Source organism: Salmo salar, chromosome ssa20 (assembly GCF_905237065.1).
Source record: "Salmo salar chromosome ssa20, Ssal_v3.1, whole genome shotgun sequence".
Taxonomy (NCBI): Eukaryota; Metazoa; Chordata; class Actinopteri; order Salmoniformes; family Salmonidae; genus Salmo; species Salmo salar.
The window spans coordinates 88,261,281-88,275,218 of NC_059461.1; the positions used below are offsets into that span (position 1 = coordinate 88,261,281).

Genomic DNA, 13,938 nt, shown 5'->3' on the forward strand with positions numbered 1-13,938 from the left:
CTACTATTACTTCAACTACTACTACTACCACCACAACTACTACTATTACTACTACTGCTGCCACTACAACTGCTACCACTACTGCTATTACTTCTACTATTACCACTACTATCACTACTACTAACACTACTACTATCACTACTACAGCTATTACTACTACTACCACTACTACTACTACTACTACTACTATCACTGCAACTACTACTACTGCTACTACTACTGCTATTTCTCATTCTGTGACTACTATCACTACTACTATCACTACTATTACTACAATTACCACTACTATCACTACTACAATACTGCTATTACTCCTACTATTACTACTATCACCACTACTACTGTTACTATTACAACTACTTCTGCTACTACTACTACCAATACTACTTCTGCTACTGTTACTACTACTACCACTTCTGCTACCGCTACTGCTACTACTGCTACTAGTACTACCGTTACTACTGCTGATACTGCTAAATCTGCCACAATAACTACTACTACTGCTGCTGCTACTTATGCTACTACTACTGCTGCTACTACTGCTGCTACTACTGCTGCTAAAACTGCTACTAATACTGCTACTATTACTACTACTACTGCTGTTACTACTGCTACTAATACTGCTACTATTACTACTACTACTGCTGTTACTACTGCTACTAATACTGCTACTATTACTACTAGTACCGTTGTTACTACTGCTACTAATACTTCTACTATTACTACTGCTGCTACTGTTGCTACTGCTACTGCTAATACTGGTATTGCTAATACTACTACAACTACTGCTGCTACTACTGCTGCTACTAATACCGCTGCTGCTGCTGAAACTACTGCTGCTACTAATACTGCTGCTGCTGCTGCTACTGCTACTAATACTACTACTACTGCTTCCATTACTACTGCTACTAATACTACTAATGCTACTACTACTGCTGCTATTGCTGCTACTGCTGCCTGTGGCCAGAGCAGATAGAGATGGAGTAAATGACCTGTATGTCCACAGACAGTAGCTAGAAGCAGAGACAGCTGTGATCACAAAGACAGTAGCTAGTAACAGAGACAGCTGTTATCACACAGACAGTAGCTAGAAGCAGAGACAGCTGTTATCACACAGACAGTAGCTAGTAGCAGAGACAGCTGTTATCACACAGACAGTAGCTAGTAACAGAGACAGCTGTTATCACACAGACAGTAGCTAGAAGCAGAGACAGCTGTGATCACACAGACAGTAGCTAGTAACAGAAACAGCTGTTATCACACAGACAGTAGCTAATAACAGGGACAGCTGTTATCACACAGACAGTAGCTAGTAACAGAGACAGCTGTTATCACACAGACAGTAGCTAGAAGCAGAGACAGCTGTGATAACACTCGACATGGGCTTCAACAGTAAAATGCCTTTCGTCCTTTCCCACTGTCAGCATTCTTTCAAAGGCCACAGGCTTTAAGGACTATTGTGGCCTGAATTATGACATGCATTTCTCCCCATTTACTCCTTTTCCACTCTTTGGTTCTGTCCCTGTCCCAGGTTTCATTGATAATAATTTCTTTCACATCATCCCATCACTCAAACTGTCTCACCCATAGTCCTCTGAAGCAAAGAGAAAAGGCATTAATTCCCTATTGGATTCTCAATGTAACCTTACTATTTCATAAATATAGTATTTCATATGTCCAATCATAAATGGGACATATCTTCTTAAGGCTTTGAATATAACAGTACAAAAACACATCATGTGTCCTAAGGGCCCTACAACAGAGCGATGGAGCATCGTTTACGGTAAATTCCAACATTTTAGCCATACAAAAGTTTGTAGAACTATGTAGAAAAGGACGTTCCGTCACTGCGTTTAGGTAAAGTGTGTAACAGCCTTCAGCTAACATCTGAAGACAGCACAGCCTACGACCGTTAGATATTCCACACTGCTCAGCCCTTCACACCAATTTACACCAAGACCATTTCTGACGTGTGATACAGTACTAACTGTAAATAAACATTTTTATTATTTCTCATGTGAAAGAATAAAACATGTCTATTTGTACAAACAGTCAGTAAATGTTTCAAAAAAAACAATAGATGCATAGTAGAGAGTAGGCTGAAAAGTAAACAAAGAATATACTTACGGTGAAATCTTTCGACAGGGAGTGTGAGTTTAGGTTTGTGAGAATCTGTGTCAGCATATGAATGCACTTTTGGTTGAGAGCGTGACTGCGTGTATGTGCGTGTGTTTGTGCGTGCTTGCGTGCGTGCACGTGTGTGTGTATGTTTTATACCCTTGGTGTGCCCTGTCTGTTCCCCATTCAGTGTGTCAGGTGCCATTTTGTTCACTGACCCAGAAATGGGCCACACTCATCAGAACTGCAGCTTTGGATGAATCAGCGGACAGCAACCATTGTGTACCCCATTTTCAGCCTTACCGCTCTACAAAGAGAGAGAGAGAGAGAGAGAGAGAGAGAGAGAGAGAGAGAGAGAGAGAGAGGGAGAGAAAGAGACCTATTTTAGCTCAAGTGTGCTCTCTCAAGCCCATCCCTTGGCACAAAAGGTTATAGTTTGAATACCAGAGTATCTCCACTGTGTCCCTAATCTGCTGTTGAAGCCAACTGAATTATTTCTGCTGAATAGTCTTGTATTTAGTCTGTGGAAGTTCATTACTGTTTAGTTATCTCAGAAGAAAAACAGAATTCCACAGCATCGACCAACACAGACTTCTAACAGCAGAGCTGGACACAAAGTGTTTAGCTGAGCATGAAAAATAAAAAAAAGATATTACTTTCCATGTACATTTATCAAAAACAGGGAGGTTCTGTCAGCTCTACTTTGCACCTGCATGACTTTAGAAGCTCACTGTAGCTACATTTCATTGGTATAGGTAACCTAACCTGACAAAACCTGTCAGCAAGCATAGACAGATGTACTGTAAATACTACTATAGGCATAATACCCATTACCCTCATTTCATATAAATCAGTTTGAGGATGATACTGGGTATAAAAATGTATTAAGCTAATACTGTCTAGTAGAAATGATAGCATTTTCATAGAAAAATAGGCTTTAAGGATTTTTTCATGCAGATGGACCTGTCAGTTACCTACCCTCTGATGTCATCAATGTGCGACTTTGCAAGTCGTTTTTCAAACAAGGAAAACTAATGTGCTTGTGAAAGGTAAAGTCAAAGATTTTTTATAACTAAGATAGACCACAGCCTGTTATTTCCAACGGGAACAAATGAGTCATAGAGGGCAGAACAAGCAAGGAGGTGAGCAGAGCCAAGCATGATCTAGTGAGATTCCTAGTGGCGGGGTTCTAGCAATCATTTAAAATATGTATATCCGCTAGGGAACTCTGTGACGTGTGCATGTGTAGTAACTCAATTCGCCTTTGCACTCCTTCTAAACAATGCCATTTTTTTTAACATTGGCAAAGGGTAAAGTCTACAAAGTTCTGTTTCATTAATTAGAAAATGTTCAGAATGTTGGCCAAAATCCATCTCGTTCCATCTTCTCTTTGGTAGTGAGTGGAAATGCCAAGCGGGTTGTTTCACATTTATACGTCCAGTGAAATATTTGTCTCATTGTTCTATCTGTGGTAAACTGGAAACATCCCATATAAACTTAACATTTAGTGGTGATGTGTTAAGCTATGCTATGTCCTGACAGCTTTGATTTCATATGCCTTATTAGCAAAGATTTCGCCATTGACTTCAAGCTAAAGTCTTTTCGACAGTTGAGTTGACATGCTAACTTAGCCAGCATAGCGTTGCTTCAGTGTTCTATGGCAAACATACATGGTTAGCGCTTTGCTAGCCTTCTGTACCTTTAAAATAAAAGACACTATATAAACAAGACACTAATATAATTTTTTATTTTTTATTTCATGACTTTAGCGTAAGTGATAGGGCTACAAGTTACTGGTATTGTATCAAAACCTGTATGGCGTACTATTTATAGAACTACCAGTTACTGTAGCTACAGATCGTTAATGTGATTTAATATTTTTGTTATCCATTACTGTGAGATACAGGTTAAGTACTGTTTTGTGTAACTACAGATTGCAACACCAGATACTGTTATTTAACCAATATGTTTTGGTATCCATTAGACTGGGAATTAGGTAAGATGGGTTGGGTTGCCTGGAAACCCAACGTTGAATTGCATTGAATCGGGAAAGTTTCCTCTCATGACCTCTACAAGTCGGAATGTTGAACACAATTATATTTTAAAGTTCTTTACCGGTTGTCCGTGCGGTTGGTCCTTTTGGAGATAGGAATGTGAGAGAATATATATCAATATAACCACAGGAAAGTATAATTACATCAACTTTTCAAAGCGCTGGTAGTGCGTTCTGATTTCTAGCACAAGACGCATGTTTATTAGCCAAGCTCGTACAGGTGTTTACATACTAGACGAGCTCGTACAGGTGTTTACATACTAGACGAGCTCGTACAGGTGTTTACATACTAGACGAGCTCGTACAGGTGTTTACATACTAGACGAGCTCGTACAGGTGTTTACATACTAGACGAGCTCGTACAGGTGTTTACATACTAGACGAGCTCGTACAGGTGTTTACATACTAGACGAGCTCGTACAGGTGTTTACATACTAGACCAGCTCGTACAGGTGTTTACATACTAGACCAGCTCGTACAGGTGTTTACATGGTTCTGAGCATTTAGTCACATTTTATATTTTGTGTCCGTTTTCCTAGAAACAAGGGTGGTTCAATTTACCCTTTAGCTCTACTTACCCCACTCTCTCCTAACTTCCAGTCATGGATACTGAAAATCCTTGGGTAAATCATATTATCTGGGGTAATAATCTGTGACTACCAGTTACTTACTTGTACTGTATCAAAACTGTCTGCACTGTTGTATAATTTTTTATTTTATTTAACTAGGTAAGTCAGTTACGAACAAATTCTTATTTATAACGACAGCCTAGGAACAGTGGGTTAACTGCCTTGTCAGCTCGGAGATTTGATCTAGCAACCTTTCCTGCCGTCCCTCCACTCTAACCCCTAGGCTCTTCAGATCCTCTACTCTAACACCTAACCCCAGTCAGATCTTCAAACCGCCTGATGGCCCTCTAGGACCCTGCAGTCACGATCGAGGATAAGGATAAGGCCAGCCCACTGCGGGAGACCCAACGCCAGAACTAAAACCAAACTCCAGTCCCAGGCCAAGCCTAACATGCTGACCAGACCACTCGCAGACGTGCATCGCGCACATGTTGATTTTGTTTACCAACACCAGACGCAATCAGGAAATGCAGGTTGAAATATCAAAATAAACTCTGAACCATCTACATTCATTTGGGAACAGGTCGAAAAGCATTAAAAATTTATGGCAATTTAGCCAACCCCCCCTCTTCAGAGGATAAATATCTTTTTTTATAGCTTTTCTGCTACATACAGTGAGGGAAAAAAGTATTTGATCCCCTGCTGATTTTGTATGTTTACCCACTGACAAAGAAATGATCAGTCTATAATTGTAATGGTAGGTTTATTTGAACAGTGAGAGACAGAATAACAACAAAAAAATCCTGAAAAACGCATGTCAAAAATGTTATAAATTGATTTGCATTTTAATGAGGGAAATAAGTATTTTACCCCCACTGCTCAAATAAACCTACCATTAAAATTATAGACTGATTGTTTCTTTGTCAGTGGCCAACGTACAAAATCAGCAGGAGATCAAACACTTTTTTCCCTCGCATTTTACATATACAGCTAGCTGCTGTTGCTAGCTAATTATCTCCTGGAATATAAACATTGGGTTGTTATTTTACCTGAAATGCACAAGGTCCTCTACTCCGACAATTAATCCACACATAAAAGCGTAAACCAAGTTTGTTTCTAGTGATCTCTCCTCCTCAGGCTTCTTCTTCCTCTTTGGACTTTATATGGCAGTTGGCAACCAACTTTAAGGTGCATTACCACTACCAACTGGACTGGAGTGTGGACCTCAGTTCATCTTTCACCCACGTGGGTATATGCTCCTAAAAATCAATGAGGAGAAGGGGGAGGAAGGACTTGCCACACGTCAATCATCACAAATAGAACCAAGTTGTATTTTAGCGCCTGGCTACGCTGGCACGGGTCAGCAGTGTGGGTGCAATGACTGAATAACATGTACAGTTGAAGTCGGAAGTTTACATACACTTTGGTTGGAGTCATTAAAACTCGTTTTTCAACCAGCTTGGAAAATCCAGAAAATTATGTCATGGCTTTAGAGGCTTCTGATAGGCTAATTGACATAATTTGAGTCAATTGGAGGTGTACCTGTGGATGTATTTCAAGGCCTACCTTCAAACTCAGTGCCTCTTTGCTTGACATCATGGGATAATCAAATGAAATCAGCTAAGACCTCAGAAAAAAAATTGTAGACCTCCACAAGTCTGGTTCATCCTTGGGAGCAATTTCCAAACGCCTGAAGGTACCACGTTCATCTGTACAAACAATAGTACTGTCACGTCCTGACCAGTAAAGGTGTTAAATGACGTAGTAAATGTAAATGTTATTTGTTATTGTAGTTTGGTCAGGACGTGGCAGGGGGTGTTTGTTTTATGTGGTTCGGGGTTTGTTGGGTTATGTGTTATGTAGAGGGGTGTTTGTTTAGAGTGTTTCGGGGTTTATGGGTTATGTTTTAGGTTAGTGTATTTCTATGTTAGATCTAGGGTGTTTAGTTGTATGTTTAGTTTATTGGGATTGGCCTTCAATTAGAGGCAGCTGTTCCTCGTTGCCTCTGATTGAAGGTCCTATGTATAGGGGTGTGTTTGTAATGGGAAGTGTGGGAAGTTGTTTTGACATTGCTGTGTGTAGCCTGTAAGACTGTTTGTCGTCCGTTCGTTTTCTTGTTTAAGTGTTTCAAGTAAAAGTAAAAATGAGCACTCAACCCTCTGCGCCTTGGTCCACTTCATACGACGGCCGTTACAAGTACGCAAGTATAAACACCATGGGACCACACAGCCGTCATACTGCTCAGGAGGGAGATGCGTACTGTCTCCTAGAGATGAATGTACTTTGATGTGAAAAGTGCAAATCAATCCCAGAACAACAGCAAAGGACCTTGTGAAGATGCTGGAGGAAACAGGTACAAAAGTATCTATATCCACAGTAAAACGAGTCCTATATTGACATAACCTGAAAGGCCGCTCAGCAAGAAAGAAGCCACTGCTCCAAAACCGCGACAAAAAAGTCAGACTATGGTTTGCAACTGCGCATGGGGATAAAGATCGTACTTTTTGGAGAAATGTCCTCTGGTCTGATGAAACAAAAATAGAACTGTTTGGCCATAATGACCATCGTTTTGTTTGGAAGGAAAAAGGGGGAGGATTGCATGCCGAAAAGCACCATCCCAACCGTGAAGCACGGGGGTGGCAGCATCATGTTGTGGGGGTGCTTTGCTGCAGGAGGGACTGGTGCACTTCACAAAATACATGACATCATGAGGGAGGAAAATTATGTGGATATATTGAAGCAACATCTTAAGACATCAGTCAGGAAGTTAAAGCTTGGTCGTAAATGGGTCTTCCAAATGGACAATGACCCAAAGCATACTTCCAAAGTTTTTGCAAAATGGCTTTAAGGACAACAAAGTCAAGGTGACAAAGAAACAATCAGTCTAGGAAGGAGTGGCCATCACAAAGCCCTGACCTCAATCTTATAGACGATTTGTGGGCAGAACTGAAAAAGCATGTGCGAGCAAGGAGGCCTACAAACCTGACTCAGTTACACCAGCTATGTCAGGAGCAATGGGCCAAAATTCACCCAACTTATTGTGGGAAGATTGTGGAAGGCTACCCAAAACGTTGGACCCAAGTTAAACAATTTAAAGGCAATGCTACCAAATACTAATCGATTGTATGTAAACGTCTGACCCACTGGGAATGTGATGAAAGAAATAATAGCTGAAATAAATCATTCTTTCTACTATTATTCTGACATTTCACATTCTTAAAATAAAGTGGTGATCCTAACTGACCTAAGACATGGAATTTTTACTAGGATTAAATGTCAGGAATTGTGAAAAAGTGAGTTTAAATGTATTTGGCTAAGGTGTATGTAAACTTCCCACTTTAACTGTAGGTGCACCTTTGTTTTGCTGCGCTCGAGCACGCAACGCGGGTGGTGTGGTTTTCATATAAGGCCCAGCCTAAAGCCCAGCAGGCAAAAGAGGAGACTAGGAAGGAGAGGGAGGAGGAAGAGGAAGGGGGGGGGGCAGGCAGCAGTGCAGATCAGTCACCAGGCAGCAGTGCAGATCAGTCACCAGGCAGCAGTGCAGATCAGTCACCAGGCGGCAGTGCAGATCAGTCACCAGGCGGCAGTGCAGATCAGTCACCAGGCAGCAGTGCAGATCAGTCACCAGGCGGCAGTGCAGATCAGTCACCAGGCGGCAGTGCAGATCAGTCACCAGGCGGCAGTGCAGATCAGTCACCAGGCGGCAGTGCAGATCAGTCACCAGGCGGCAGTGCAGATCAGTCACCAGGCGGCAGTGCAGATCAGTCACCAGGCAGCAGTGCAGATCAGTCACCAGACACAGAGGAAGCCCTGAAGATCAGGAGCTAAACTCAAATTCAGCCATGGGGACAAGGTGAACTAGGTGTGTCCCACTCTGCTGAGAGAGGAGCCCAACCTGGTGGTGGCTAACCAGAGCCCTAACCTGTCTGTCTACTTTCTGGTCTATAGTTCTAACCTGTCCGTCTACTGTCTGGATGACCAGAGCCCTAACCTGTCTGTCTACTGTCTGGCTGACCAGAGCCCTAACCTGTCTGTCTACTGTCTGGCTGACCAGAGCCCTAACCTGTCTGTCTACTGTCTGGCTGACCAGAGCCCTAACCTGTCTGTCTACTGTCTGGCTGACCAGAGCCCTAACCTGTCTGTCTACTGTCTGGTGTCTGACCAGAGCCCTAACCTGTCTGTCTACTGTCTGGCTGACCAGAGCCCTAACCTGTCTGTCTACTCTCTGGTCTATAGTCCTAACCTGTCTGTCTACTCTCTGTCTGGTCTATAGTCCTAACCTGTCTGTCTACTCTCTGTCTGGTCTATAGTCCTAACCTGTCTGTCTACTCTCTGTCTGGTCTATAGTCCTAACCTGTCTGTCTACTCTCTGTCTGGTCTATAGTCCTAACCTGTCTGTCTACTCTCTGTCTGGTCTATAGTCCTAACCTGTCTGTCTACTCTCTGTCTGGTCTATAGTCCTAACCTGTCTGTCTACTCTCTGTCTGGTCTATAGTCCTAACCTGTCTGTCTACTCTCTGTCTGGTCTATAGTCCTAACCTGTCTGTCTACTCTCTGTCTGGTCTATAGTCCTAACCTGTCTGTCTACTCTCTCTGGTCTATAGTCCTAACCTGTCTGTCTACTCTCTCTGGTCTATAGTCCTAACCTGTCTGTCTACTCTCTGTCTGGTCTATAGTCCTAACCTGTCTGTCTACTCACTGTCTGGTCTATAGTCCTAGCCTGTCTGTCTACTCTCTGTCTGGTCTATAGTCCTAACCTGTCTGTCTACTCTCTGTCTGGTCTATAGTCCTAACCTGTCTGTCTACTCTCTGTCTGGTCTATAGTCCTAACCTGTCTGTCTACTCTCTGTCTGGTCTATAGTCCTAACCTGTCTGTCTACTCTCTGTCTGGTCTATAGTCCTAACCTGTCTGTCTACTCTCTGGTCTATAGTCCTAACCTGTCTGTCTACTCTCTGGTCTATAGTATGCAGACTGCTTTACATTGTATTACTGGTTATTTACAGGGCCATCTTTCCACTGAGTTTGCTCACTGAGGGATAGTCCCCTCAGCCTGTCTGTGTACTCTCCAGCTGGGCTATAGATACAGTGAAAAAGTATTCAGACTCCTTCCCTATTTCCATATTTTGTTATGTTACAGCCTTATTCTAAAATGTATTTAAAAATTTGTAAAACATCCTAAGGAATTTTTGCCCCAATTTTGTACTTTTTTTTTTAAGATTACATAAGTATTCAGACCCTTTACTATGAGACTCAAAATTTAACTCAGGTGGATCCTGTTTCCATTGATCACCCATCAAATGTGTCTACAACTTGATTGGAGGCCACCTGTGGTAAATTCAATTGATTGGGCATGATTTGGAAAGGCACACACCTGTGCAGTTGACAGTGCATGTCAGAGCAAAAACCAAGCCATAAGGTCGAAGGAATTGTCAGTAGAGCTCCGAGACAGGATTGTGTCGAGGCAAAGATCTGGGGAAGGGTACCAAAACATTTCTGCAGCATTGAAGGTCCCTAAGAACACAGTGGCCTCCGTCATTCTTAAATGGAAGAAGTTTGGAAGCACCAAGACTCTTCCTAGAGCTGGTCGCCCGACCAAACTGAGCAATCGGGGGAGAAGGGCCTTGGTCAGGGATGTGACCAAGAACCCGATGGTCACTCTGACAGAGCTCCAGAGTTCCTCTGTGGAGATGGGAGAAACTTCCAGAAGGACAACCATCTCTGCAGCACTCCACCAATCAGGCCTTTATGGTAGAGTGGCCAGTACATCCAACGTGACTCTGGAGGTACTCCATCTAGCCACAACCACTTGGTTGGCAGTCCTCAACACAGGAGCCATTGCAGTTGACTTTAAAATCCCAGCATAAGGGACGCTCAAAATCTCACTCTATTTTTCAGTCGTCAATGTCACTCAACATATCAGCAGCTAGGAAAAGATAGGAGTTATAACAGGTAAAAAATAAAAAATAAACTAATTCTTGATTTTTGCCAATTAAAGTTTTGCCATGTCTATGACTCAAACTTGTCAGTAGGTTATTCTTCTACAGCTTTGGTGTCACAATGGGTAGCATGATGTTGCACTCACCAACCACCACAAATATCCCCATATCTGTAAACACATTTTATTTACAGGCTGAATTACATAACATTCCTATTTGGCTAAAACAGTGGTACAGATTCAAAGTCAACTTTCCCGTCAAATGTTAACACACTGGAGAATTATACAAACTGATGAACATTCAACTAAACTGTTCCAGAAAGGAACAAAGCTGATTTTGGAATACAAACAGTTGTAATGTATTGGAGGTGGATCAGTAAATATCTCATCACATTAACATTTCTCTCTCAAAAAGGGTGGTTTGAAGTGCTAGAAGTCTGACAAAGCTAATTTAACACAAATAATATAAGTAGGCAGATGTTCACACTCACCTACTCCTATGAAACAGTATCCACTATGAAAGGGACGAGTCATTTGCTTGAAACGCTGTTTTCCCATAAGATTCTTTTTCAGCAGCGGTGGCAAAGTTTCCTGCAATTCTACACATTTTGCCATGGGTTACGCCATCCGAGTGACTCAAACGTAACGTCAACACCGTGACATTTTGGAAAGTTTATATTTAGGTGATTGTTAGTTCTCAAATACACACACATACATACATACTCTTTCCTACATACGTTGTGGTTTTAGTCATTTACGTTAACACTTAAAAACGTTTTACTATCCCGGTTTTTATTGTTATAAATATTTTTGGGGGCGCGGGGGGGGGGGGAGTGGCGCCAACAATTTAGGGGAATATAGTGGAAACACTGAAACGTATAGCAACAACATCTACTGGAGAAAAGCAAACACTTTATTTTCATTATCAAACATTTTTTTGCAAATTGGCATTCACTACATCATGTGCCACTGCTGACCTTGTGATGTCAGCACAAGAAGTTATTCACTTCATCATAGTATAGTGATTTGAGTCTGGAGTCCTGGAGACTTGAGAGACTGTTGAGACACCTGACATGCTGAGAATCCTCAGGGAAATATCCTAAGAGAGCCTATTCACAATAGCGCACCTAAGCAAAGGGCTCTTGGCCAAAGTAGTGACCTATATGGGAACCAGATGGTCAATAACGAGACCCAGCCATCTCACAGCTTGGCCAGGCTCTTCTCAAGGCTGCCGATGTCTGCCTGCCCGTTCTCCCCTTTGCTGCCGCGGGCACTGCACTCCAGGAATTCCACCTTCATGGGCAGCTGGCTGAACTCAAAGTCCTTGCCCTTCTTCCCCAGGTGCACGCTGGACCCCGCAGACCCGTCCTGGGTGCCCAGAGCCGCAGACCGTGTCACTCTCAATGTGTTCCTGAGGGAAACGGGAAAAGGTTGGGATCAATTTCAATTCAGTCCATTCTGTAGAATCACACCATTTCTATGTCGTTGTTGGTAACATGAAGACTACTTACATCTCTTTCTCCAGCTGCTGCTGAATCAGCTTAGCAGATTTTGCCATGGTGATATCTACAGGGAAAATATCATTAGCAAGCATTAACATCATAATGGGGAGGTATTTGTGGAGGGAGTAGGAAGGTTGAAAAGTGTGTCACGTCACCTTGCTTGTTGCAGGCCACTATCAGAGAGGGGACATTCCTGGACACTGCACTGTCAGTCAACAGGAAGTACAGGAACTCAGCCACGTCTCTCACTTCTTTCTGGAAGATGGCACTGTCCACCACAAAGACTATGGCCCTGCAGTTAGAGAGGAGATAACAAAAGAAAGTCAAAGGGTGTCTTTCAGAATCTTGTTCTTAGGTCAACCACAGTGCTTTTCATATTATAGACCTTCCCTGAATACAAACACCCTTATCTTTACTCACCTGGCTGCTGACTTGAACTTCTCCACATACTGCGGACGAAGACTGTCATGTCCAGGGAGGTCGATCAGGGTCCAGCTGCTGCCCTGCACACAGTGAAGAAGGTCAGGGGGGACGATCAAGCCAGTGTTTGACAGTTGACAAATGCATTTGTCATAGAATTTAAAACAATCACTTCAGATCCTACTCCCTCGCCACCATGCCATAGTTGCCTCCTTACCTTCTCATTCTTGGCTTTGTAGGGGGCACTACTGTCTGTGATGGAGGTCTGGGTCTTCTTGAACTTTCCTGACAACAACTGGAAATAAAGATCATCAGTGTCATACAACTTCTGCCATCTGTAAACGTATGTAAATAGTTGGAATAGGCATGTTAGATGTTATACTGATGATGCACTCACTCGACTAAAGAGAAGGGTCTTTCCAGAATCGCAGAGACCAACCAGCAGCACAGCACTTTGGACAGTTTTGCTGCTCAGGAAGTACTTAAACAACACTGAAATGTAAAACCAATCACAGATGTTTCAGTTTGGTTTTAGCTATCATACAAAGTTAACAACATGTAACAGCGGATCACCTGATAAACAGCGTAGTACAGTAACGTTAACTAGATAGATTGCTACTATGCTAGTGACAGCTGTTGGTAACTAGCAAGCTAATTTACCCAGCTAGTTCATCTTAGATTGCTAACATTAGCTAGCAGGCTTTTTTTGTCTTGATAAAAGACAACAACAAAATCTCACAGCACAGAAAGCCAGCAGGCTGAAGCCAAGCTAGTGACAACTCAAATACGGATTTACATTCACTCTGTTCCTGAGGATGAGTAGTTACAGTAGTTAGCTTACCAAAACTGATGACTACAACAGCCAAAGAAAATATAATTCCGATAATAAATATGGGGTCTTGGTGTTCTAACTCCTTCCGTAGAGCGTCTAAATAAGGTTGAAATGGATTTTCTCCAGCTTCCACGTCTATGTTGTCCTCCATATCTGAGTTTTCACTGAACTTCACCAGCTGCTGAGTACAGACAGTCAGAACAACGAGACAGATATTTAACCGGATGTACAAACGTTAAGAATCCGGTTAGCGTTTCCTCTCACTACCAAATATGGCAGTGGGAGAAGATGGAACGAGATTGATTTTAACCGACACTGTACATTTTATTCATGAATGAAACGTTTGAGCTCAACACCGTTTTCTGTTCCCAAAACTACAATATTTTACACGAACAGTTTTGTAGACTTTAGCAAAGTTTGCCGAAGTAAAAAAAAAAAAAATGGCGTTGTTTAGAATAAGTGCAAATGTGAATTCAGTTATTGCACATGCGCACTTCACAACGGAAAT

The 13,938-nt window shown here is 42.3% G+C and overlaps 2 protein-coding genes across 2 annotated transcripts in view; both read right to left on the bottom strand.

The window, feature by feature from the left end:
* The window catches only part of neu4 (sialidase 4), a 15,846-nt gene extending 13,439 nt beyond the window's left edge, over positions 1-2,407 (bottom strand). The window contains exon 1 of the mRNA XM_014163564.2: positions 2,128-2,407. Within this exon, the coding sequence (XP_014019039.1) occupies positions 2,128-2,184 (57 nt within the window). The 5' untranslated portion in view covers positions 2,185-2,407. The remainder of the gene's footprint in view (positions 1-2,127) is intronic.
* Positions 2,408-10,844: 8,437 nt separating this feature from the next.
* Positions 10,845-13,685, bottom strand: srprb (SRP receptor subunit beta). Its single transcript, XM_014163572.2, has 7 exons — positions 13,440-13,685; positions 12,996-13,090; positions 12,816-12,893; positions 12,599-12,681; positions 12,334-12,470; positions 12,188-12,242; positions 10,845-12,087 (listed from the first exon to the last, which is right to left on the bottom strand). Exons 1-7 carry the CDS (start codon positions 13,579-13,581, stop codon positions 11,877-11,879), a joined length of 801 nt encoding a protein of 266 aa, XP_014019047.2. The 5' UTR covers positions 13,582-13,685; the 3' UTR covers positions 10,845-11,876.
* Positions 13,686-13,938: the final 253 nt, after the last annotated feature.